The sequence below is a fragment of the Tamandua tetradactyla genome, chromosome 19 (genome assembly GCF_023851605.1).
Source record: "Tamandua tetradactyla isolate mTamTet1 chromosome 19, mTamTet1.pri, whole genome shotgun sequence".
Classification (NCBI taxonomy): Eukaryota; Metazoa; Chordata; class Mammalia; order Pilosa; family Myrmecophagidae; genus Tamandua; species Tamandua tetradactyla.
In genome coordinates this window covers 9,280,992-9,303,317 of record NC_135345.1, presented here as the reverse complement: position 1 = coordinate 9,303,317, position 22,326 = coordinate 9,280,992, and the positions used below count along the sequence as shown (strand labels likewise).

General features: G+C 50.0%; 1 protein-coding gene across 1 annotated transcript in view; it reads left to right on the top strand.

Annotated features, from left to right (window-relative positions):
- Positions 1 to 22,326, top strand: part of WDR1 (WD repeat domain 1) — a 46,841-nt gene that overhangs the window by 5,630 nt on the left and 18,885 nt on the right. Inside the window, exons 3-5 of the mRNA XM_077136393.1 lie at positions 9,947 to 10,037; positions 14,124 to 14,271; positions 15,303 to 15,483. Coding sequence (XP_076992508.1) covers positions 9,947 to 10,037; positions 14,124 to 14,271; positions 15,303 to 15,483 — 420 coding nt within the window. The remainder of the gene's footprint in view (positions 1 to 9,946; positions 10,038 to 14,123; positions 14,272 to 15,302; positions 15,484 to 22,326) is intronic.

Sequence of the window (22,326 nt, the reverse complement as noted above, 5' to 3'; positions counted from 1 at the left end):
CCAAACCCAATTTCCACCCTACTTTAAGGTGTTCACCCAGGAGCCCTGGCTTATGCAGTTCAACATGTGACGAGGGCACGGTTTCTAGGAAATGGGCCTGGCATTTATCAGGCACTTTGCGTGTAGGACACTGGCTGAACTCTCGGTGTAGTGCCTCATTCTTTTCAGCTTTCACATTTGTTAAAAGGGGAGAGCAATGTTTTTTGGGGTCCTGTGAGATTTACCTGAGTGAATTCACAATTGTTCTGAGAAGTTGATGTGGATCCGACAGGCCTGCCTGTGACGCTGCCGCAGATGCTCCTGTTCTCACAGTCTTCCCATTGGTGGACACTGTTGACTGTCCTTTTAAGGAAGAGGACACTGAAGCTCAGGGACTTGCTGGGATTAGGACCCTGTAGCCACCCCCAAAGTCTACCCTTTTGACTCTGTAGGGCCCTGCCTGTGCCTTAGGGGTGGGCAGGAAGGGAGGAGCTGGGAGGGGGGACTGGCACCCCTGTGTCCTGGGCCTTTCCTCTCCAGCCTTGTGACTTCTGATGCTCCCTCTGCTTCCTGAGGAGGATGTGCAGGTTGGGCAGAGTCACATAGTGGATGCCAGGCCCCAGGGCAACAGTTCAGAGGCCCATTCTAACTTTTACTCCCTGAGCAAAAGAATTTGGCTAACTTTGATACTGACCTTAGAATAAAAACCAGAGAGGAATAAGGCATTGGCCTGAATTCAAGTCCTGGCTGCAGCACTGGCCAGCTGGGTGGCCTTGGGAGTGTCACTCAGTGTCTATGTGTTGTTCTTCAGCCATAAAATGGGGTTAAAGGCTCCGTTCCTTGGGGGTGCTTTGAGGTGTCAGAGGAAGTCCCCTGAAGGTGCTACCCTGCACCTATCCCAGTGACTCGTCAGTGCAAGGTGATGATTTCTTGGTAGATGGCCACTAGGAGCCAGCTGTGCCCAGTCTTGGCTGCAGAGGTGACTCAGACATGGACACTGCATCCCTGGGGTCCACTCAGGTGCAGAAGGTAGGTGGGGTACAAAATTGACTTGTGCAAGGAAGAACATCGTGAGGGTGGGAAGTTAAGGAAGGTGGCCCAGAGGTCATTTCCAGGTTGGAGCATCAGGGAAGGCTCCTGTGGGAGGTGGCTTTTACCTCGACCTTAGAAGGTAATGCAGTCTTTTGGAGCATGGGAAGGAAGGAAGACATTCCAAATGAAAGCAGGAGAAGGAGAAAATGTCAAGTACAAGGGGCTAGTGGGAAAGAGACTGAATCAGTAGGTTGGGTCTGAGTATGGAAGGTTTATGAATTTTGGTGGTGCTCTAGTGAGAGGAAGTTATTGAAAGTTTTTGAGCAGGGCTGTGCTGGTGAGTTTCCCTGCTAGGCCAGCCAGCACCTGCAATTCCTGGGTTTAGCTGCAGAGTTCACGATGGCCAGACCTATTTGCTCACTGCTGGAGGCCCAGGGACTAGCACAGAATGGCTTGGCAACCTTTCAAAGGAATGAATTTTGCATTCTGTGTGCTTTCTGAGGTTGTGGGTAGGGGCTTAGCCTCTGGAATCAAGCTGTCTTGGAAGTACAGAGGTTTGTGCTGCTTCTTTGGAGCTGGGTTGTTTCCATTGACTTGGGTTTTTCCCTAGTCACCAAGGAACAGAAAAACGCCTATAAATAATGTTTAATGCACAGGTCCAACCACTACAGTAACTGGTTTCAGCTCTGCTGCTTCAGGAGCTAGAAGTTACTTGGCTGGTGCTCTGAAATGTAGCTCCTTCTGGAAGGTTCCACTCTTCCTGAGGCAGACTTCGGAGAAAGCTCAGAACTTTATCTGCAGGCTCCAGGGGGCCCTTCAGCAAATTTAAAAGAACCCCCTTTTGGTCCCTGTACCAGATAAGTCCTGAAACCTAGAGGACCCAGCCTCTCCAGAACATCAGATAGTTCCATCTCCCTACCCCATATTAGTAACAGACCCTTGCAACATGAAAAAGTCAGAATGGCCATAGCCGAAACACCCCTAAAGAGTGGGATAGAAAGATCAAAGGTGATGATGGAGTTATACAGAGAAGGTAGGATTTAACAAATTAATATGAATGCTGAATCATTAAATTGATACCTCTTTTAGTCTCCAGTATCTTAGAGCAGCTAGAAGTAAAAACGTAAAATTGTGAACATGTAACCCATGTCAAACTTCGGAATACGTTCTGCAACTAATTGTGGTGCTGTGCTTTGAAATGTATTGCTTTTTTGTATGTATGTTTTTAAAAAAAAAAAGCAAAAGTCAATTGTGGTGATAACAATATTTAAGCCTTCTAGCCTCCTGTATTCTGGAGCAGTTAGAAGGAAAAATGTGAGAGGAGCATATGGTAGCCCTTGACAAACTCTGGGATCTATCCTGTAACTACTTGCTGAAGAGTGCTTTGAAAACTATTGCTTTTTTATTTCTTTGCTTTGTATATATGTTATACTATACACAATAAAAAAAGTTAAAAAGCAAAAAAAGAGGCCCCCTTTTGCAGAGCTCTGCAACACTGATTTCCGAACAACAGTTACACACACTGTGTACCGAGATTCATGGTGAGCTAGGAGCTGAAAAAAGGAATACATTAGAACTGCCCAGACCCAGGGGGCAAGCTCTGCTGGAGGGGTGGGGTGGGGTTAGCAGGGGGAGAACAGGGTTTAGAGTTTGCAGGCTTGGACTTAAGAAATAAAAGGTCTGCGACTCTGAGCAAGTCACTTAACCTCTTTGCTCAAAATGAGACTGAAACGACACAATTACAGTAAAAGAGCTTTGGGGAACTTCAAGGGGTGGTTAATTTAGGCACTGCCTGGGACGCAGCTTGTTGGTGTAACATATTGTAGTGGATCTCAAAGGACAGAAATTGGGAGGTGGATTAAGTTTCTTAGGTGACATTATTCCTGCCAGTGCTAGTCCTTTTTACTGAGGGGAAAGCCTCGCGCAAAGGTAGGAGACAGTGAAGGGAGGTGTTTAAGAGACCGGTTGTGAAGTCCAGAACTAGAGAGGGCCACGGGGTTGAGTCCAAAGCTTGAAGTGGGGGTGCTACTAGGCCAGAGCTCTCACTGCGAACACTGGTCAGCAGGCAGGGCCAGCTGTAGATCCTGAGTCATTACTCTACTTCTGTGATTCCACAGTGTTGGAATCCTTCATGCTTTCTGAGTAGCTCCCTGACCTTCAGAAGCCAAGGGCCAGGTAAAACGGAATTCTAAGGCTTTCTTCTGGGGGCTCCTCCGTTCAGTTCCTTGCCCTGCCCCTTGCTCAGCTGATGCTGTGGCACTTTGTGCCCGATGTGCCTGGGCACTGAGGCCCAGCCACTGGGACTACCCAGAGCTTTAATCGGGTGGGGGAGAGGGGAATGGGTTCCTTAGCCCTGGGCTGGGGCTGGGGAGAGGGCCTTCGGTCCTGGTGGCAGCTCCTCACTGGACTGGAGGGTCAAATGAGGCTGAAGCGTGGGAGCCCTGTAGTGTGTGGGGTGGGAGTCACGTCACGCAGCTTCTTACCCCAACAGGTGACCAGGGATGGGGAGAAGAGGTGGGTTTTGAGAACTGTAAGAAGGAAGACTGGGCAGGACTGAGACCTCCTGGAGGGTATAGGGCCTGGGAACAGGAGTGTGTCTTGAAAGGAGGGGAGGCTGTCCTGGGCAGCCCTAGTCCCTGCAGCACCTGGGGCTCTTCTGGCTGCAGTTTGCTTGGCCAACAGTGCAGGAAGCAGACCTCACTGTGCCCAGCACCCAGTTTCTTCTCACCCTGGGGAGGTGAAGCCATTGCTCACTCAGAAGGACTCATCACTGCTCCCTGGCTCATTTCTCCCAGTACTTCCCCGAGAAAATGGTTCACTCCAAATCCTCAAATCCTATCCCCCACCCCCTACCCCTTAAGACCAGCAGGAGAGGGGGAGATGGGTAGCGTTGGGCCTGAATCCTAGTGTGGGTGCAGTGGCATGTTGGGTGCCCTTGGATCCCTGCAGTGTGGCACATCGGGGCAGAGAGGGCTTCTGGCTCTAGTAACTCCTTCCCTCTGCTTGATGTGTAATGGGAGAAGGAGGCTGCTGCCTACTCAGATGTGAGTCATTACGTGCAGTTTGGAGTATCTTCCCCCATCACCGATCCAGTTGTATTTAGAATACAAACAAGAGCGAGTGATTCATCCAAGGCCGTGTTCTGGTGTTCAGCTGGCCAGGAATGAACTTGGGGATTTTTAGGTACCCTTCAGCTGCAGAGGCCCCGACCCTAAGTGGAAGGAAGTGTTACAGGTGGTGTGTGTTCCCAGCCCCCTGCCTGGCCGTCTTCCATCTGTACCTCAGAGCCTTGGGAACCCCTGTGAAGGCCGTCTGTAACATGGCGGGTGTGGGCAGGTGGGTGTCCCTCGAGGCGGTGCAGCCCTGCATGTGTGAGTATGAGCCCAGTCAGCTGTGCAGTGACCCCTGAAAAGTTATCTGCATGGGGCTAGCCTCCTACCTACACTGTTCCTCCCAGGTTCCCTGAGGGAACATGTCGATGTGCAACTGCTAAAACATGAAGAACTAACCTGGGCATGAGGGAAGGATTGGGCAGGCATGTAATAGATGCCAGGTACTCTTTTCTAAGTGGCCTTATTGCCATGTAGTGTACATACAGTAAAATTAGTAAGTTTTAAATGTTCAGACTGAGTTGATAAATCTGTGATGGCCCTGTACCACCAGGCACAACCCTGATGGGACACATCATCATTCCAGGAAGCGCCTCTTAACCCTTTGCAGAATTCTGCCCCCTCCATCCCCAGCCGCTGCTGACCTGCTTTCTTTTACTTTAGGTTTGCCTTTTTCTAGGATTCCGTATAAAGGAATATTGTGTAGTTTTGTGTCTGGGTTTTTCACTTGGCATAGTCTCACTTAGCTGATTTGTTCATGTTGAGTGTGCCAGTAGATCCTCTCTCATGCAGAGTGGTCTCCAGTGAATGGACATACCACACTTTGTTTCTCCATTCACCTGTTGGGGACATTTGTTTGTTTCCAGTTTGGGGCTAGTTTGAATAGAGCTGCCATGAATTTTATGCATATGTCTTTGTGGATATGTGCTTTTATGTTTCTTGAGTAAGGGTAGGATTGCTGGTTCGTCAGCAAAGTGTGTGTTTCCTTTTTAAATGACGTGTCATAGTATTTTCCAAAGTGGCATCGGTCTTTTAATTTTAGCCATTCTCCTGAGTGTGTCGCAAGTGGTATCTCATAGTTTTGATTTGTATTTCTCAAAGACTAATGATGTTGAGTGTCTTTGCATGTGCTTATTTGCTGTTGTATTAGTTTGCTAAAGTTGCCAGAAGGCAATATACCAGAAATGGGGCAGCTTTTTTAAAGGGAATTTATTATGTTACAAGTTATTACAATTCTAAGGTTGTGAAAATGTTCAAATTAAGGCACCAGCAAAAGGTTACTTTCACTCAAGAAAGGCTGATGCCATCTAGAACACCTGTCAGCTGGGAAGACGTGTAACTAGCGTCTGCTGGACCTTGTTACCGGTTCATTGCTTCCACTTCTGTTGTCAGTAGCTTCCTCTCTAAGCATCTGGACCTTCACTTAATTCCTTCAGGACACAGCTCTGGGTTCTGGCTTACTTAGCGTCTCATGGAAAGGCACACGGCCATGTCTGCTGGGCTCTGCCCGTGTCTAGGCATCTGCTCTCTCTGTCGGCACTCCAAGCATCTCTAAACATGTGTGTGTCTGTCAGCTCTGAAGCAGCTGTTCTCCAAGTATCTGTATTTGTGCTTTCTCCAAAATGCATCTCCTTTTAAAGGACTCTAATAAACAAATCAAGACCCACCTTGAATGGGTGGGATCACATCTCCATCTCATCAAAAGTCCACACGCGCACTTGGGCTTACCACATTTCCATGGGAGTAAAATAATCAAAAAGGTTATGCCCACAGCTGGGTGTGTCGTATGTCAGTGGAGATAATCTAATCAAAAGGGGTTCCACCCTACCATATTGAATGAGGAATAAAGAACTCTTCTGAAATACACAACAGTTTTGCCCTCTGGCACATTTCACCCTCTAGACCCCAAAAAAGACATGTTCCTTCCATATACAAAATACATTCACTCCATCACACAAGCCTTAAATCATTTTGGTAACCATACAAATATCATAGCAAGTAAAAAAAACAATACAAAATCTCATCAAATTCAGTTATAGACATGGTCTTTCCTAAGGCAAAAAATTCTCTGACTCTGGACCTGTGAAACTGAGAACAAGTTATCTGCTGCCAATATACAAAGGAGGGAGAGTCACAGGATGCATATTTCCATTGCCATTGGGAGAAAATGCAAGGTGAACAGGGGCACTGGATCCAAACAGTTCCAAAAACATGCAGGGCAAATTTCAGTGGATTTTACCGTCTAAGAGTCATTTATCCTTGCGGCTTTAGAAAGCGACAGTCTCATCCTTTCCAAGGGCCTATGTAGGCCCCCCAATTCCCAGTTTATGTGCTTCACCCTTTCCGAGACCTGGGGTGATGAAACTCTTCCTAGGCACAGAGGATGAAGGCCTCCCCTCACCTTCTCCACCTGCTCAGGTGAGTCTGTTCTCCTGGCCCAAGGTGTCTTGCCTTCAGACCCTAGTTTCTGTGGTTCTGCCTCTGAAGTCATTTTTCCTTCTATTTGTCTCTTTTCTTTCCCTTTTAGAGTAGACTGGCAATGGTTCCCTTTGTACAGATCCTGCAACACTCTTGTCAGTTTTCTATGTAGTATGTGGGAAACAAACCATCAGACAAGGGGACTTTCCACAAGTCTATTCTCCGCAACTCCATCTTCAGTCTTCCCTTGTCCCAGAATGGCTGACTATTTCCATGGCTAATTAAATCCCCTCATTGAGTACTATTCTCCCTTTTTGGAAGCCCAGAATTCTCCAGACCATCAGTTTCTGGCTTCTTTTTACCCAAGAGTTCTATTCTCAACTTACCTGTTTCCTGTCACGTTTTACTCTAAACTGCAGGAAACAGCCAGACTGCATTTTCCACATTTAATTTGGAAAGTTCTGCTAAATATCCATGTTCATCACTCTCAAATTCTGCCTTCCATCCAGAAGGAATGTCTTCAGTTAGCAATAACATGTTCATCATTTCTGTCTAAACCCTTATCAGAAGCATCCTTAGATTCCAGATTTCTACCAAGAGTCTCTTCAAAACATTTGAGGCTTTCTCTATCATGCTCCTCACAACTCTTCAGAATCTCCTCCTTGTCTATTTAAAAAGCTGTTCCCTAAGGTTTAGTATTTGCAAACCACAGCAGCACCCCACTTACCCAGTACCAAAATGTGTATTAGTTTGCTAAAGCTGCCAGAATGTAATATATCAGAAATGGAACAGCTTTTATAAAGGGAATTTATTACAAGTTAGAATTCCGAGACTGTGAAAATGTCCAAATTAGGGCACCAACAAGAGGTTACCTCCATTCAAGAAATGCTCATGCCATCTGAAACACCTCTGTCAGCTGGGAAGGCATGTGGCTGTTGTCTACTGGTCCTGGTTCCTAATTCATTGCTGTACTTCTCATGCCAGTAATTTCCTCTAAGCATCTGTGGGCCTTCACTTAGTGCCTTGTGTCCTGGCTTACTTAGCATCTCATGGAAACCACATTGTGACGGCTGCTGGGCATCTGCTCTCTCTGTTGACACTCCAAGAATCTCCAAACATCCATGTCTCTGTCTACTCTCAAACAAGTTCTGCATCTGAGGTGTCTCCAAAATGCTCCCCCTTTTAAAGGACTGTTGCAAACAAATCAGTACCCATCTTGAATGGGTGGAGTCACATCTCAACTCAGAAGGCCACACCCACAACTGAGAATGCCATGCCATGCCATGCCATACCATGCCATTCCATGGTGGAGATAATCTAAAGGTTTCCGCCCTGCAATATTGAATGATGATTAAATAAAGAGCATGGCTTTTCTAGGGGGTACACAACAGTTACAAGCCAGCACAGCTATTTATACTGTCTTCTTTGGAAACTAGATACTTTTCTGACTCCATTAGCATACATTCAGATGTGAGTTAATTTATGAATCATGTATCAAATGCCTACAATATGCCCATGATAATGCTAAGTGCTAAGTCTTGAGGGCAAAAGAGACGGGCTATGTGCACATTTTTCAAAAATGTTATTTGCTAAGTGCCATGGTAAGATAAATGACATGGCAGACCACAGAAAAGTTGGAGAAGATGGACAAAGATGTTATCAACTATAATGTGTGTTTTAGTGCATTTGGGATACTTTAAATGCTTTGCTAGCACAAAACAGAGATGATAGGGAGCATAATAGGAAGCTTCATTGGGGAGGTGACACTGAGTTTGGCTGACAGATGGGCTTAGCAAGGCAAGAAGAGGTGTTGCTGGCAGAGGAACAGTGTTTACAGAGACTGGGATTAAACAAGCCTGGTGGTTGACTGTGCAAGGATTTAGGGAGTGTTTCTCCCATCCCAGTCTGATGGGACAGGAAACTCTATGGCCAGGAGGATGAGAACAGAGTAAGTGTCTTTTGTGTAAGGGAGAAGTGGGGAGGGGTCTAGCCAAGAGGGCTGGAACAGAGTGGGTTGGAGATGGGGTGAGGGAATAGTTATGGGTTGGGTTAGATGTTTGTGCAGCAGCTGTTTCTGGAAAGCTGGGCAGCCTCACAGTTTCTGATGTGTCCTTAGCCTGTGGGAAGCTGCCTTTTTTCCAAAGAGCACTTGGTTCATAGAAAGCTAACAGCAGGTACTGGGGATTGAATGTCCGCGTCTTTATTTCCTTCTGAAAGGAAGCTTGGCTGTGGGTTGAAAATTGAAGAGCTTCTCAGCATGAGTGTGCTTTACTTTTGCTGATGCCTTTTGAGTGTGTGTATGGGGGAAGGGGCGGTGAGCTACTTTTAGTAAATTGTATGTGAAAACCTTAGCGCTTGAGAGTAGAAAATGGCACAGCCCCTTTGGAAAACAGTCTGGCGGTTCCTCAGATGATTAAACATAGAATTACCGTATGACCCCTTGATTCTACTCCTTGTTACATACCCAAGAGAAATGAAAACATACATCCACACAACACTTGTACATAACTATTCATGGTAGCTTACTCATAATAGCCAAAAGATGAACCCGACCCAAATGTCCATCAACTGACATAAATAAAATGTCAGTGAAATTGCTGAAACACAGGAAGGATGCAGTGGTGATAAGTGCCACAACACAGATGAAGCCTGCAGAACTAGGCTAAATGAAGGATGCCAGATGCAAAAGACACATATTGTGATTCCATTCGATGCAAAAGGCACATATTGTGATTCCATTAATAGGAAATGTCCAAACAGGGAACTCCACAGGGACGGGAAGTAGATTAGTGGCTGCTAGGAATGGGGGGTGGTAGAAAAGGGCACATAGATTATCGTTAAGGTAAGGAAAATGTTCTGAAATTGGCTGTGGTGATGTTGCACACCTGTAACTGTGCTAAAAGACATTAAATTATATACTTTAAATGGGTGGTTCTGTGGAAGGTGAATTATATCTTGGTAGAGCTGTTCAGGAAAAAATACTTTCATTGTGGATAGTGAAGAGATTGTCCTAAAGTCACCAGATGTTGGCCCTGTGGCTGCTGCAGAGTCCAGGCAAGCTGTGGCATGTGCTGATGAAATGGTGTAGGGAGTCGATGGTTCTTTCCTGACCAAAGTGCTTTGACAAAGATAGGCTCCCATCTGTATGGAAATTATAAAATAGCAGAAAAGGGAAGGAAAATCACCTCAAATTCTAGAATTCTAAAGAAAATTTAAATTCCCCGAGGTTATTTCACCCATAGGTGTGTGTGTATGGGCGGTAGGTATACATCCAGGACTCGGGTGCTAAGTGTTTGTGTGTGTGAGCCGCTTCCTCTTTGATCCTCATGGTTAGTGGGATAAGGGCCGCCGGGCTGCTCCGGCCTCCCTGTGCTCACTCATGCTCACTCTGGCTCTCCCTCCTGCAGAACCCGGCCCTTGCTGACATCTACACGGAGCATGCCCACCAGGTGGTGGTGGCCAAGTACGCGCCCAGTGGGTTCTACGTCGCCTCTGGAGGTACTGGGGGGGCCCGTGGCCCTGGCTCGCACGGCGGGTGGCTCAGGCCCGACTGGCTTCCCGGCTGGCCAGGGGGACTGGGGAAAGGGAGGAGGTGAAGGATAAGGGGTCATTTCAGAGGTGAGGAAACTAGGCCATGTCATCATGCACTGGGCTCAGACGGGGGCATGTGCTCCTCTGAATTATAGCTTTGTTTTGTGTCCTCTTTATTCACTGCTCCTTTCCCAGCGCCCAGCCCAATGCCTGCCTCAAAGCAAGTGCTGGCCTTTTACTTGTGACCAGGCCTTTGCTCCCACCAGCCTGGGGAGAGAAAGTTTAAAGCTCCTGACATTGTAAAATGCCTTATTCACTTACTTCTCTAAAAGTTTACCATTTACAGATGAGAATAGGAGGCACAGAGGTTGGAGGGGCTTTTATGCTGTGCCTCCCATTCATTCATTTATTCATTCATCCACTCAACGGGTAAATAGACCTTGGCCACTTTGCTTGGTCTCAGGCAAGGGAGGGAGGCTGAGTGTTGAACCTCCTGGGGGTTGCGTCAGCACTTCAGGAGAGTGGCATATAAGAAAGATTTGCTGAAAGAGCTAACCAGCTGGAAGTGGGAGAACAGGGTTCACACACTCTGGTCTGTCGTGGGAGCTGCATCCTGGCTGTTGGTTCTCCACTCACTCCCCGCCCTGCAGGGCCATGTGTCTGGAAGCTGGTGGGACTGGAGAGTGAAGGACTAGCCCCTGCCAGCTGTGTGGCCTGAGTTGAATAACATACCTTGCTGGGCCTTAGTTCTCTCTGCTATGAACTGAGTCTGCTGGTACCTAACTTGTAGGTTTGGCCAGGATCCAGAGAGACAGATTCTGGTACAGTTCTGGGGTGCTCGCAGCAGGCTGGCTGTGTTATTTACCACCCAGACTGGGCCATGGGTTAGTGAGAAGGGAACTCTACCAAACATCAGATCTGGACGGCAGCATTTGGTGGGCTGCTGAAGGTCCTGGTTCCAGGTGAGGTCTCTGCCAAGAGTCTGGCATCGAGTAGGCACTTAATGGTTTTTGTGTTTGGACCCATCCCAGCTCGTTCTGTGAAACTTGTTTTGATTTATATCCCATGGTTAATTTTAGCCATGTGATTTTTTTTTTCACCCCTGCCTTACTTGCCAGCAAAATGCCTCTTCATTTAAAGCCCCAAGATTTGGCCTGTGTCCTTTTAAAATTATATTTAACACAGAGCCGAGTTCTCTGAGAACCGTTTCTCAGGAGAGAGAAGTGGTTGGTGAAGGTCTCTGCCCTGCTTGGCACAGCCTGCCTGCCCTGCCCAGGCTGCCCTTGCCCACGGCCTTGGAGAGAGGGGGTGTTCAGAACAGAGATCGATGGCCCTTCAGTGCTAATGCAGAGTCAGTGAGGAAGACTGTCATTGAAACTGTTGCAAAGGACAGTCCATATGAATAAATGATCGGCTTGATGGTTTCCTCTTAAAATGCCCTGATTTGGTGGAGGAACTTGGAGAAATTTGGGCTGCATGTGGCCCAGGAGGAGATGGGATCACATTTCATATTTGTTGAGACGTTATCTTTGAATAAGGTGAACAGCTTGATAAAAGTTACAGGGAAGCGTTTGCTGCTGAGATCAAGGCCCTGGGCTAAAAATAGTGTGTGTAGAGTTGGAGTCAGAAAGAGGAGGAGGGAGACTCAGAAAGTGCTGCACTTGCTCTCTGGCTCATTAAGTGGGTTACCTACCTTGTAACTGGTGTGCCCATGGGGTAGGGGACTATGCAGTCCCTGTCCCACTGAACACAGGGGTCCAGCCCACTTCAGGGTCTTTAGATATTGGGCAGCCTGACTGGCCCACGCCTGCTGAAGGGAAGGACTTGGGCACATGCTAGAGGGTATGCTTCATGAGGAGCCCCCACCATGGACCCAGTTTCCAGCCCTGGTCAGTTTTAGTTCCTTGGAGCCCACATTTCAGAGCAGACACAGCCCTGCTTTCTTTAGGGCATCCTCAGTAGCTGATGCTGTCAGGGTGGGGGCTCTCAGCAGATCCACACAGTGTAGCGTGTCTTGAGTTCAGCAGCCCCGCAGCAGGGTCACCTGCTGGCTGTGGGCCCAGGGCAGGCTCCCTGGAGGTGGGGCCGTCCATGTCCCCCAGCAGGATAGTGAGGCGAGGTGGGTGCAGACACCAGGTCACTTGTGCTGGTCTTCAGGGGCCAGGACGTTGTCCTCACTCACCTGCTGTCTCTTGCCAAAATGTGTGCTGGGTGCCTGGTGTGTGCCAGGGCCCAGGCAGAGAATAGTGCGGGGGCCGCCCAGTGGGCATTTGGTCTGCATCGGGGCTGCCTTCATCACATCCGGCCTGAGCATCTCGTCTCTGGGCAACATTTCTGTTTGGCCCTGGCTGCTTCTGAACATAAATAAATGAACAGGTAGAATTCAAGGGAAGAGGCCAGGTCTGGGGCAGGGCAGGCAAAGACAGGGCCCATAGGAGGGGCAGGTAGTGTCTTCGTGGGCAGTGGAAGAGGGTGGGACGCCTTGGCTATTTCCACCTTGGACTGTATTCTCCTGCCTCTGGGCTTCCTTGACTGGCCTGCGCACGGTGGACTGTGCGTGTATGTGCGCGCGTGCGTGTGTGTGTGTGTGCATGTGTGTGAGTGATTTCTGTATACACCATGCTTGATTTCCGAGTACTGTCAGCCTCTGCTTGCCTTGTGGGGCTCTAAGCTGATGCTGCGTTGTTAATACTCTGCAGTTCCCCCTTTTTGTGAAGTCTTTTTTCTGTGCCTCCCCACTGGTCTGTTTGCCCAGAGAAGGGATTTCACTAGCTCCAGGTCATCATATGGAACTTCCCTGGGGCAGCATGACAAGAAGCCAAGCACCCTCCGGGACCTCCCTCAGTGAGCACTGTCCTCACAGACTTCGTGTCCCCTAGCTCTGTCCCCATGGCTGGTCTGCGAGCACTGGGGACAGTTCTTAGTTGCACCCCTCGCCAGGATCTGCCATCAGAATTAATGATGGTTTATTGATGGCTGATTTGTAGCAAGTGCTGTCTGTGTACTGAGGGTTGGACTTAGACATATATCTCCTCGTCTAATCCTCCCATCTGCGCACGAGGTGGTCACTGCAATTGTCCCCCTCTTGTAGGTGAGGGGGACAGATGCCAGTTAGCGCATTTGAGCCCAGCTGAGCCCATAAGCGACAGGGCCCCAGGATTTGAACCCAAGATGCTGGGCTGCTGGCACCTGCTCTTGACAGCTTCCAGGTGCTGTCTCCAGCTCTTCCCTTTTTGGCATGATGTGAAACAAGGAAACAAAACGTGGTTTTGCTGGAATGGGTTGTAGAGTTTTTGTTAGGTGCAAGCCCTTAGGGGCCTGGGGGCTCCCCCAGATGGAATCAGGCTGCAGTTTTGAGCCTCAAATGTTAAGTGTAAAAGGCTCACATGGGTCTTGGTGCCTGGTGACAGGCCCATGGCAGGGAAGGGAGGGTGGGTGAGCTCTCTGGTGTCATCACCAGGCCCTGCATCCGGAACGGGACTGGTAGAGAGCTCTTCTCCAGCGCGCCTTCCTTCCTGACACCTCTCTTACACGTCTCACAGGAGAATCCCACTCAACCCCAATTAGCATGAGTTGTGTCTCTTTCCTTGTAGTAAATGAGGTGAGGCCCACCCTGTGCTTGTTGCAGATCTCAGTGGCAGGTACGCCTACACAAGCTTCAGCTCTGTTAGTTGTCAGAGCAGCAGGAGTGCTCTTACGCTGTGCACTGAGGAGCTTGGCTCCCACAAGGTGTTAGAGCAGGTGTCCACACCCCACGGGCCAATTAAATCCCACTGGATGGGAAAGGATGCAGTACTAAATCTAAACTGCTTTGCAGTTGTCAGGGTTTTGCCATCATGTTCTAGGGCTGAGAGATCAGCCTGTGGTTTCGGTTCCTCATCCCCAGCCTCCGCCCCCCAAATGGTAGGCCTCACAGGTGGGAACTCTGGATTCCAGGGGCTGGGTCAGGTTTACCTGAAACACTCCAGGAAGTCTGCAGACCAGAGGCAGCGTGATGCTGGGCCCTGCCCTGGAAGTCAAGTGCTGCTCTCCCTGCCCCTGCTGTGTCTGCAGATGTGTCTGGGAAGCTGCGGATCTGGGATACCACGCAGAAGGAGCACCTCCTGAAGTACGAGTACCAGCCTTTCGCTGGGAAGATCAAGGACATTGCTTGGACCGAAGACAGTAAGAGGATCGCCGTGGTCGGGGAAGGAAGGGAGAAGTGAGTTACGCACCCCAACCCCTTCCCGGCCACATTCCCTTGGCTTGTGTTCTCCTTCCAGTGTGTCCCTGGTGGGAGGGGCACATGCTGTCTGCTCCAACCTTAGCTCCCAGAGCATCATCAGATGGGAAGCAGAGCCGCCGATTGCTGTGTTCCTCCCCAGCCCTGCCCTGTCTGCCTCCCTTGGAGTTGCTCAGAGGAGGAACTGAGATGCGGTGACATCCATGCCAGCTTGGACATGTGTGTGTTGAGCTCCCGGTTGGTGCCAGGCCACCCTGCCTCTTGCACAGATGTCACTAGCTATAGCCACATGTACCATGAAACCACATGTAACAAACCCACGTGTGACTACTGAGGAAGAGGGAGGGAGTGATGGGGTAGGCAGTGCTCCACAGCTGCTGCAGGCACCTGTCTGCTAGCTTGCAGGTTTAATATCAGAAGTCAGAGTTCCTTCTACCTCACTGCAGCTGTCTTAGAGCACTGGAATTTAGCAGGCACCCAAGTCTTTATTTCCCTTACCCAGAGGCTCCTTTTAGTTTGCATTCTGGTAGGTATTAACTCTTCTGGGGTTTTCCAAACCATTCCTGTTGTGTCTTAACAATTCATTTTTCATTTGGTATCAAATAGTAACTCGAACAAGACCTTACTGTTTTAATGCCTGCTGAGAGAATCATTATCATCTCCTTTTTGTAGGGTATGGTAACGAGTATATTTCCTGGTCCCCCTTAAAAAACTCATGAAAGGGATGAATGAATTCCCACTGGGCATACAAGACACCTGCATCCAGTCTCTTTCCAGAGCACTTGGGATCACGCCTTGCTCACGGATCTTTTGAACAGTTACTGTGTAGAGCCAAAGTCCAAAGTCACAATGTTTTTGGATGTTTGTTCTTGTAGCGAGTCCATCTGAAGTGCAGTGGTGGGCTGGGGCTGCACTAAGTGCCCACACCCTCACCTCTGCCCTGCCAGCCCTCCTCAAGTTCCTTGCCTGCCCTGGGCTAACTTTCTTCTTTGACTCCTTGTCGGGTGAAGGTTTGGCGCCGTCTTCCTCTGGGACAGTGGCTCCTCCGTGGGCGAGATCACAGGACACAACAAAGTCATAAACAGCGTGGACATCAAACAGACCAGGCCATACCGGCTGGCCACGGGGAGCGACGACAACTGCACTGCATTCTTTGAGGGGCCACCGTTCAAGTTCAAGTTTACACTTGGCGTAAGTGGACTTCCTTTCTTCGGGGTTTTGGGGTGAAAACTTGTCTGTCTGTGAGCTGGCGGAATTGAGGCCCATTTGGATGCTTCTGGCAGTAGTTCCCAGGCACAAGCAGTGTGATGTATAGACGTAAAGTAAGGTTTCTCAGAGGCAGATTCAAGCAGAGAAGTAGGAGGGCAGGCTAACCCCCAAACTTGTATAAGTTGTGGCTTAGTCTGTGTGTAGTCGGTCACTCAGCTGCAGCAGAGGCTCTAGCGGGGAGGGGTCTGCTTGGAATGATTAGCGTTTTCTAGGGTTTGGGTAGAGAGCATCTGAGACTGTGTCACCAGGTGAGCATCCTGATCTGGTGGTAGCCTTGTCGGGAAGGGGAGGCCTGCAGAGTCCAAGGGCTGGCTCACTCTGTACAGAGCCCAGTGGCAGAGGGATGCACTTCTAGGGGCAGGCAAATGTCTCTCAGGTGCCTTCCATGGAGAGATGATCAGGGCAGAGTCATGCCTATAAAGTGACACAGCTAGAAGGATTAGCTATGCTTTGCCTGTGGAGGGTCTGTGCTGGCACAGCATGGAGAATTGTCCCAGGCTTTGGGAGATGAATGGATGGACTTTAGAACCACAGCTCTGCACAGACCAATGGCCTGGAGCAGCGGCTGAACTTTCCTAAGCCTACCTCTGATCACCAGCAAGAGGGCAGGGGTCCATGGTGTGGTGGGGCCCAGGTACCTGAGCATTTTGACACTTGGTAGTTAGTACTTTTGACAGCAGATCCAGGGCTGCTCTGGGGTAGGCTGTGGCTCACCTTGCCCCAAAGCCCTGGGTTGAGACTGTTGGGCAGGACGGAGCTGCTTGGCATGTAGGAGTGCCCAGTGTTCAGGTCGCAGTGCTGTGTGGTCTGTCCTGGTCCTTACTTTCCCACACTCTTGGAAGGCAGTGAAAACTTTGGGTCCTTGCAAAAAGGCAGCCAGTGCTCATACCAGTGATAGAAGAGAAAAAGTTCAAAGTGATAACACTTAACCTGAAAATGGGTGTTTTTGAGTCTTCTGGTGGTGGTTGAGAGTTTGGGGTCTCGACTGCCACCTTGGGACTCACCTTGGGAAACACAGAGGGTTTTGGTACCTTTGCCCTTGTGTGATGCAGCAGGGAGCCTTGTTCATTTGGAGCCTTGTTCATTTTAGGGACTTGGTGCACGGAGCCCTGAGAGCAGAGGGTGACGTGGGAAAGGACCGTGAGTTTCCTCAGCAGATTTCAGGCAGGACTGCACGCGGTGGGCAGGACGTACAGGGCAGATCTGGGCTCCAAGGAGTCCCTCTTATTAGTGGGATGGGCATCCTTTTGCCCCAGAACCTGGGAGCAGGTTAGTTGGCTGCAGAAAAGCTTGGGCACAGCTTTCTGTGCTGGGGACTATACCCTCAGGCCTGCAGAGAGCTGGTGCTGGCTCCTCTCGCTGCTGCCTAATTGTCACTTGGTGGAGACTGGCTGTTTTGGGGGCTGTGGTTTAGGGTCTCTCGAGTGGGGGATCGAGGTGCCATGGAAGATGGGGTAAGTCATTGGACTCAGTGCAGTGTGTGTCTTGTGTGGGCTCCGGAGAGGAAGTGTCGCAGTGTGCCAGGGCTGTGGTAACAAAGTACTGCAGACTAGTGGGTTTCAGCGGCAGAAATGTGTTTTCTCATGGTTCTGGAGTCTGGAAGTCCACATTGGGGTGCTGGCAGGGCCGTGTTTCCCTGAAACCTGAAGGGTTTTGCTGGTGGCCAGCAGTCCATCATGTTCCTTGGCTTGCCAGCGTAGCGCCGTCTCAGCCTCTGTCATATAGCCATCTCTCCTACCGCCTGCGATCCAGTCTAGCCTCCTCTTACCCCTGATCCAGTCTAGCCTCCTCTTACCTGTCCTCAGATATCCTATCTCCAGAAAGGATCACATTCATGGGATGGGCACCAGTGGTTGAATGTATTTTGGGAGGGACACAGTCCAGCCCATTATAAGAAGGAAAAAGAGGTTTCTATGACAAGAAGAAACTGTCCTTGCCTTTCTCAAGGAGCCTCTACCCCCTGCCCACCTCTGACACATAGTGTTTGGCTCCATTTGTCCAAATCTGAAAAGTTCCAGCTGGTACGTCAGGGTGGCTGCCCTTGCCGTCTTGAGTTCTTGCTCCTGCTACCTTCCCCTTGGCCACATTTTAGGCCATGGGTTCAAGGGTAGCTTAGGAAAGCCTGCTTCTTCCCCAGAAAGATGTTCTCAGCCCACTAGAGGGATAATCGTGTGGACCGAAGGTGGCAGTGACTGAAGGCATAAATAGTGAGGTGTGGACTTCCTCCCACACCTCGCTTTCTTGGTTTAGTTAGAAATCCAATGTGCCAGTTTGAAAGTTTATGTACCTCAGAAAAGCCACATCATTTAACCCTGGTTCAGTATTGTTGGGTGGAAACCCTTTTGATTAGATCATCTCCAAGGAGATGAGGTGCTCTGGTTTGTGGGTGTGGCCTTCTGATGGGATGGAGATGTGACTCTGCCTTTTGATGGTGGGTCTTGATTAATTTGCTAGAGTCCTTTAAAAGAGGAAATGTTTTGAAGGAAACTCAGAGCCAGTACAGGTGCTTGGAGAACAGTTGCTTCAGGGCAGACAGAGACATGGGTATTTGGAGATGATTGGAGGGCCTTCCCATGAGATGCTAAGCAAGCCAGACCCAGAGTTGTGTCCCAGAGGAGCTAAGTGAAGGCCTGCAGATGATTAGAGAGGAAACCACTGGCATCAGAAGATGGGAAGAAAAGAACTGAGAACAGGACCAGTGCCTTAATTTGGACATTTTCACAGCCTTAGAACTATGTAAACTGGCAACTTAATAAATTCCCCTTTTAAAGGCCATTCCATTTCTGGTATATTGCTTTCTGGCAGCTTAACAAACTAATACACCCGGGGACACGGGTTCTGAGGCATTCACTGTGCCTTTCTCTGGTGAGAGGCTTCACACGCCACAGAACAGCTGTGGGACATGCAGAGAAAAACAAGTCTCTCTTAAACTGCAAGATCCCGACAGTCTTTTTCTCCCTAAATCTTTTCATTCCCAACCCAGTGCCTTTGGGGCAGGACTGCCAGCGCCCCTTCCCCAGCTCTGTAAACTGGTGGCCTGTGTCTTCTACAATTGTTTTAGTTTGCTAGCTGCTGGAATGCAATATACCAGAAACAGAATGGCTTTTAAAGGGGGGGATTTAGTAAGTTGCTAGTTTACAGTTCTAAGGCTGAGAAAATGTCCCAATTAAAGCAATTCTATAGAAATGTCCAATCTAAGGCATCCAGGGAAAGATAACCTTGGTTCAAGAAGGCTGATGAAGTTCAGGGTTTCTTTCTCAAGTAGAAGGGTACATGGCAAACACAGTCAGAGTTTCTATCTCACCTGGACAGGCACATGTGAATACGGTCAGGGTTCCTCTCTCATCTGGAAGGGCACAGGGTGAGCATGACTTCATCTGCGAGCTTCTTCTCCTGGCTTCGTTTCTTGAAATTCCCTGGGAGGCATTTTCCTTCTTCATCTCCAAAGGTCACTGGCTGATAGAATCTGCTTCTCATAGCAATGTCATTCTGCTCTGTCCAAATCGTCTTCATTCTCGATGTTTCCTCCAGAAACTAATCAAGACCCACCCAAATAGGTGGAGACATGTCATCACCTAATCCGGCTTAACAACCACTCTTGATTGGGTTACATCTCCAGGGAGATGATCTAATTACAGATCCAAACATACAGTATTGAGTAGGGATTATTCTGCCTTTGCGAAATGGGATTTTTATTAAAATATGGCTTTTCTAGGGGACATACATCCTTTCAAACCAGCACAAAAACCTTCCTCAGAGCTGGCAGCCTTGGTTGGCTGCTCTGTCCTGAGGCCAACGACTTCCCCTCTGTGACCACCTCCCACTGCACTCCCTGGTGAGGTGTAACTAGACTCACCCCACATCTGGGTGTGAGGTGGAGGTCAGGGCTGCAGGTGGGAGGAGCCCCCTCCCGCTTCCCATAGGCACCCTGGGAGCCTGGGCAGAAAGGGTGTGTGGAGTGGGAGACAGGCAGGCAGCGTTCAGGTCACTGCCCTGTATTTCAGTACATGCTGAAACGGAAACCCGGTGTTTCTACCTCGGCGGAAATGTTAAAAGAATTTCAGAACAAACTTGAGCGGTCTTGCTGGAGTCAAGGCGGGCAACCTGTTCCTTGTGCCGGCCCCCACTTTAGTGACAACGTGGCTTTCCACTTTTATTCATACATCTGTGGTTGTAAACCAGCTTCTTGTGTCGTGCAGAGCAGAAGTGGGTCCTGCCTCCTGAGTTGCAGCAAAGCTCGCATTTGCCGGGACCAGAATCTGGCTTCACTTGCTGCTCATTTACCAAATCTGAACTAGGCTCCGGAGGCTCCAGGAGCCCAGGGCGGGGACTTCTCACCTGGGGGGCCCGGACCATCTGCCCCAGCCCACCACATTTTGGTGGCTTGCAGCAGCGCTCGGGGAGTGACTTCCCAAGTTTGCAGCATAAAAGGAGGGCTTGGCAGGACCTCTCCATCTTCAGGGCTGACTTGACTTGAACAGAATTAAGGTTCCTCTTACAGGACCTAAGCAGGGCACCTGCAGAGAGCGGGTGTGGGTGACCATGTCCTTACCTCCCCAGCCTCCACTTATGTGGGGCTTGCTTTTCCCCAAGCACACTCCTGGGATACCTTTGCATGAGTGTTGTGGTTGCCATGGGGTGTTTCTCACCGGCTGGGCCTTCTCTGAACCCTTTGCCAGTGTGACCGTGAGCACATCTGTGCTTGTCTGTGCTTCTCTGGCCATCTGCTGCCTCCTCTCCTCAGGAGCTGGCTTCCCAGCTGCTGCTCACATCGGCAAGGTTTGTATCTCAGGAGCATCTAGTGTGATGGAATGGCCCCGGGCTTACCTGTCGGGGGCGGCCGTGTGGTCTGAGACAAGGGGACACTGCCTGTCAGAGCTGAGTCGACTGGAGAGGGAGGGGCAGGAGAGCAACAGAGACACTCCACCCCCACCCGGACTGTGCTGCTGGTGGTTCTGCTGGGGATGCGTCCTGGGTGCATCTGACACCTCACAGCTCTAACGCCGAGTTTCCCACTTCCTTCTAAACACTTGCTAGAAAGTTGGCTGTTACTAGAAGTTTTGTCTTCCTAGACAAATAAAAAATTTCCTGGAACTTTTTTTCCCCCATTTCCTTAGTTGTGACAGGGTAGAAAACAAGCATTTCACTTCTTCACTAGTTCACTGGCTGCCTGCTTGTACCTGCTGGGCTTGGTACAAGCCTCGCCCCAGCAGGGAACTCACTTTCTCTGTTTCGCCTGGTTTTGTCTTTCCCAGGGGACTGCGTGTCACTCCCTGGTCATGCTGAGAAAACCATGGGCCCGCCACTCGCCACCCCTGGCTCTCGGACCAGTCTGTGTGTTGCACATCCAAGCTAGAGCCGGGTGGGTGACTTCACCAAGGTCATGCAGACAGCTAGTGGCCCAGAGGAGTCTTTGTCCATCCATCTGGCCCTCTTTCAGCCCCTCCCAGCACACTTGGTGACCCTGTCTAGTGGAAAATGGTCACTGCTCAGGTCTCCCAGGGTGAAGGGAGCAGTAGGGGCAGTGGTCTGCTTTGTGCTCGTCAGGCAGGGGAAGGGGGCGGCTGCTTCCTGGCCACCACTCGGGAAAGGGGCAGGACCTAAAGGAGGGGGCCCAGAATTTCCACCCAGGGTGCAGAATATGCCGTGGGGGCGCTGGCCATGGCAGCACGTGCTAGACCTGGGCAGGGTAGGGTAGTAGCACCAGGGCTGGGCCTCATGCCCCTCAGCGAGCTCATAGATGGGTGGACATCGGTCATTGCACTGTGCAGGGTGCGTAGCCAGCGCCTCTTTGGGAGATCTACAGGCCTATCCCCTCCGCCTTCCAGAGGGGCCCCCTGGGCTGCCCGGTGGGCCATTGTGTGGACTTGAGAATCAGCCTGCTGGAGTCCAGCTACACTGTGTGTATCCCTGTCAGGTGGATTCGGGTGCTTTACTTGATGGCTTTAAACTCCATTTTCTCAATGATTAGAGGGAGATGATGGCTCTAGGGCTCTCCGGGCACAGTGGAGGGGAGCTCATTGGAACAGCCGGTGGGGGAGGGTGGGAGTTCAGGCGGGGGAGCTGGCTTCCCCACACCCCTTCCTTCTTGGGGCACAGGCTTCGCCTCCCTGTGGAGTTACCTGTTTTAGCCCTCACTTTTTTTGGTTAATGGACTGTTCAGGGTTCCCTCCCTTGAAATGGGCTATTTCAGGAGCCAGCATCATTCTCCTCGTTTAGACTCTTGGCTCGAGCTACAGGAAAAGTTGACAAGGATGAGGTTCTAAAGCCAGAGGACTCATGTTCACACGGCTCCCTGGCCTTGTGGGCATCTGCCAAGTCGGTCCTGGACTTCATGGACACTGAGCCCTACCAGGTGCTCAGACCCACTCTGGGGCTGGGGCTCCATGGAGCAGACGGCACATTGTCCCTCCCAGGCACTCCACGCTGGTGGGAAATCGAGAGCAAACACGTCAGCACCTCACTTGCTCTGCACAGTCAGGGATCGAGAAGGACAAAGGGCCTGGAGGCCGCTGGCTGTTCCGGGAGGCGGGTAATGAGCCCAAGGGAGGAGTAGGGAAGACAGCAGGAGACGCTCTTGAGTTGGCTACGGACAGCCACTCAGGGCCGCAGGGCTTGGGGTGTCTCTTGCTGTTTTGTGTGTAAACATCCTGGCTCCTCTAATCTGGGTGATTCTTGTTAGGATCTCAGGAACCAGAGAAGTTGGAATTTGTTACAAGTTGGATTTGAATGGTGTCTGAGTTTTTTCTTTAATTCATAACATAT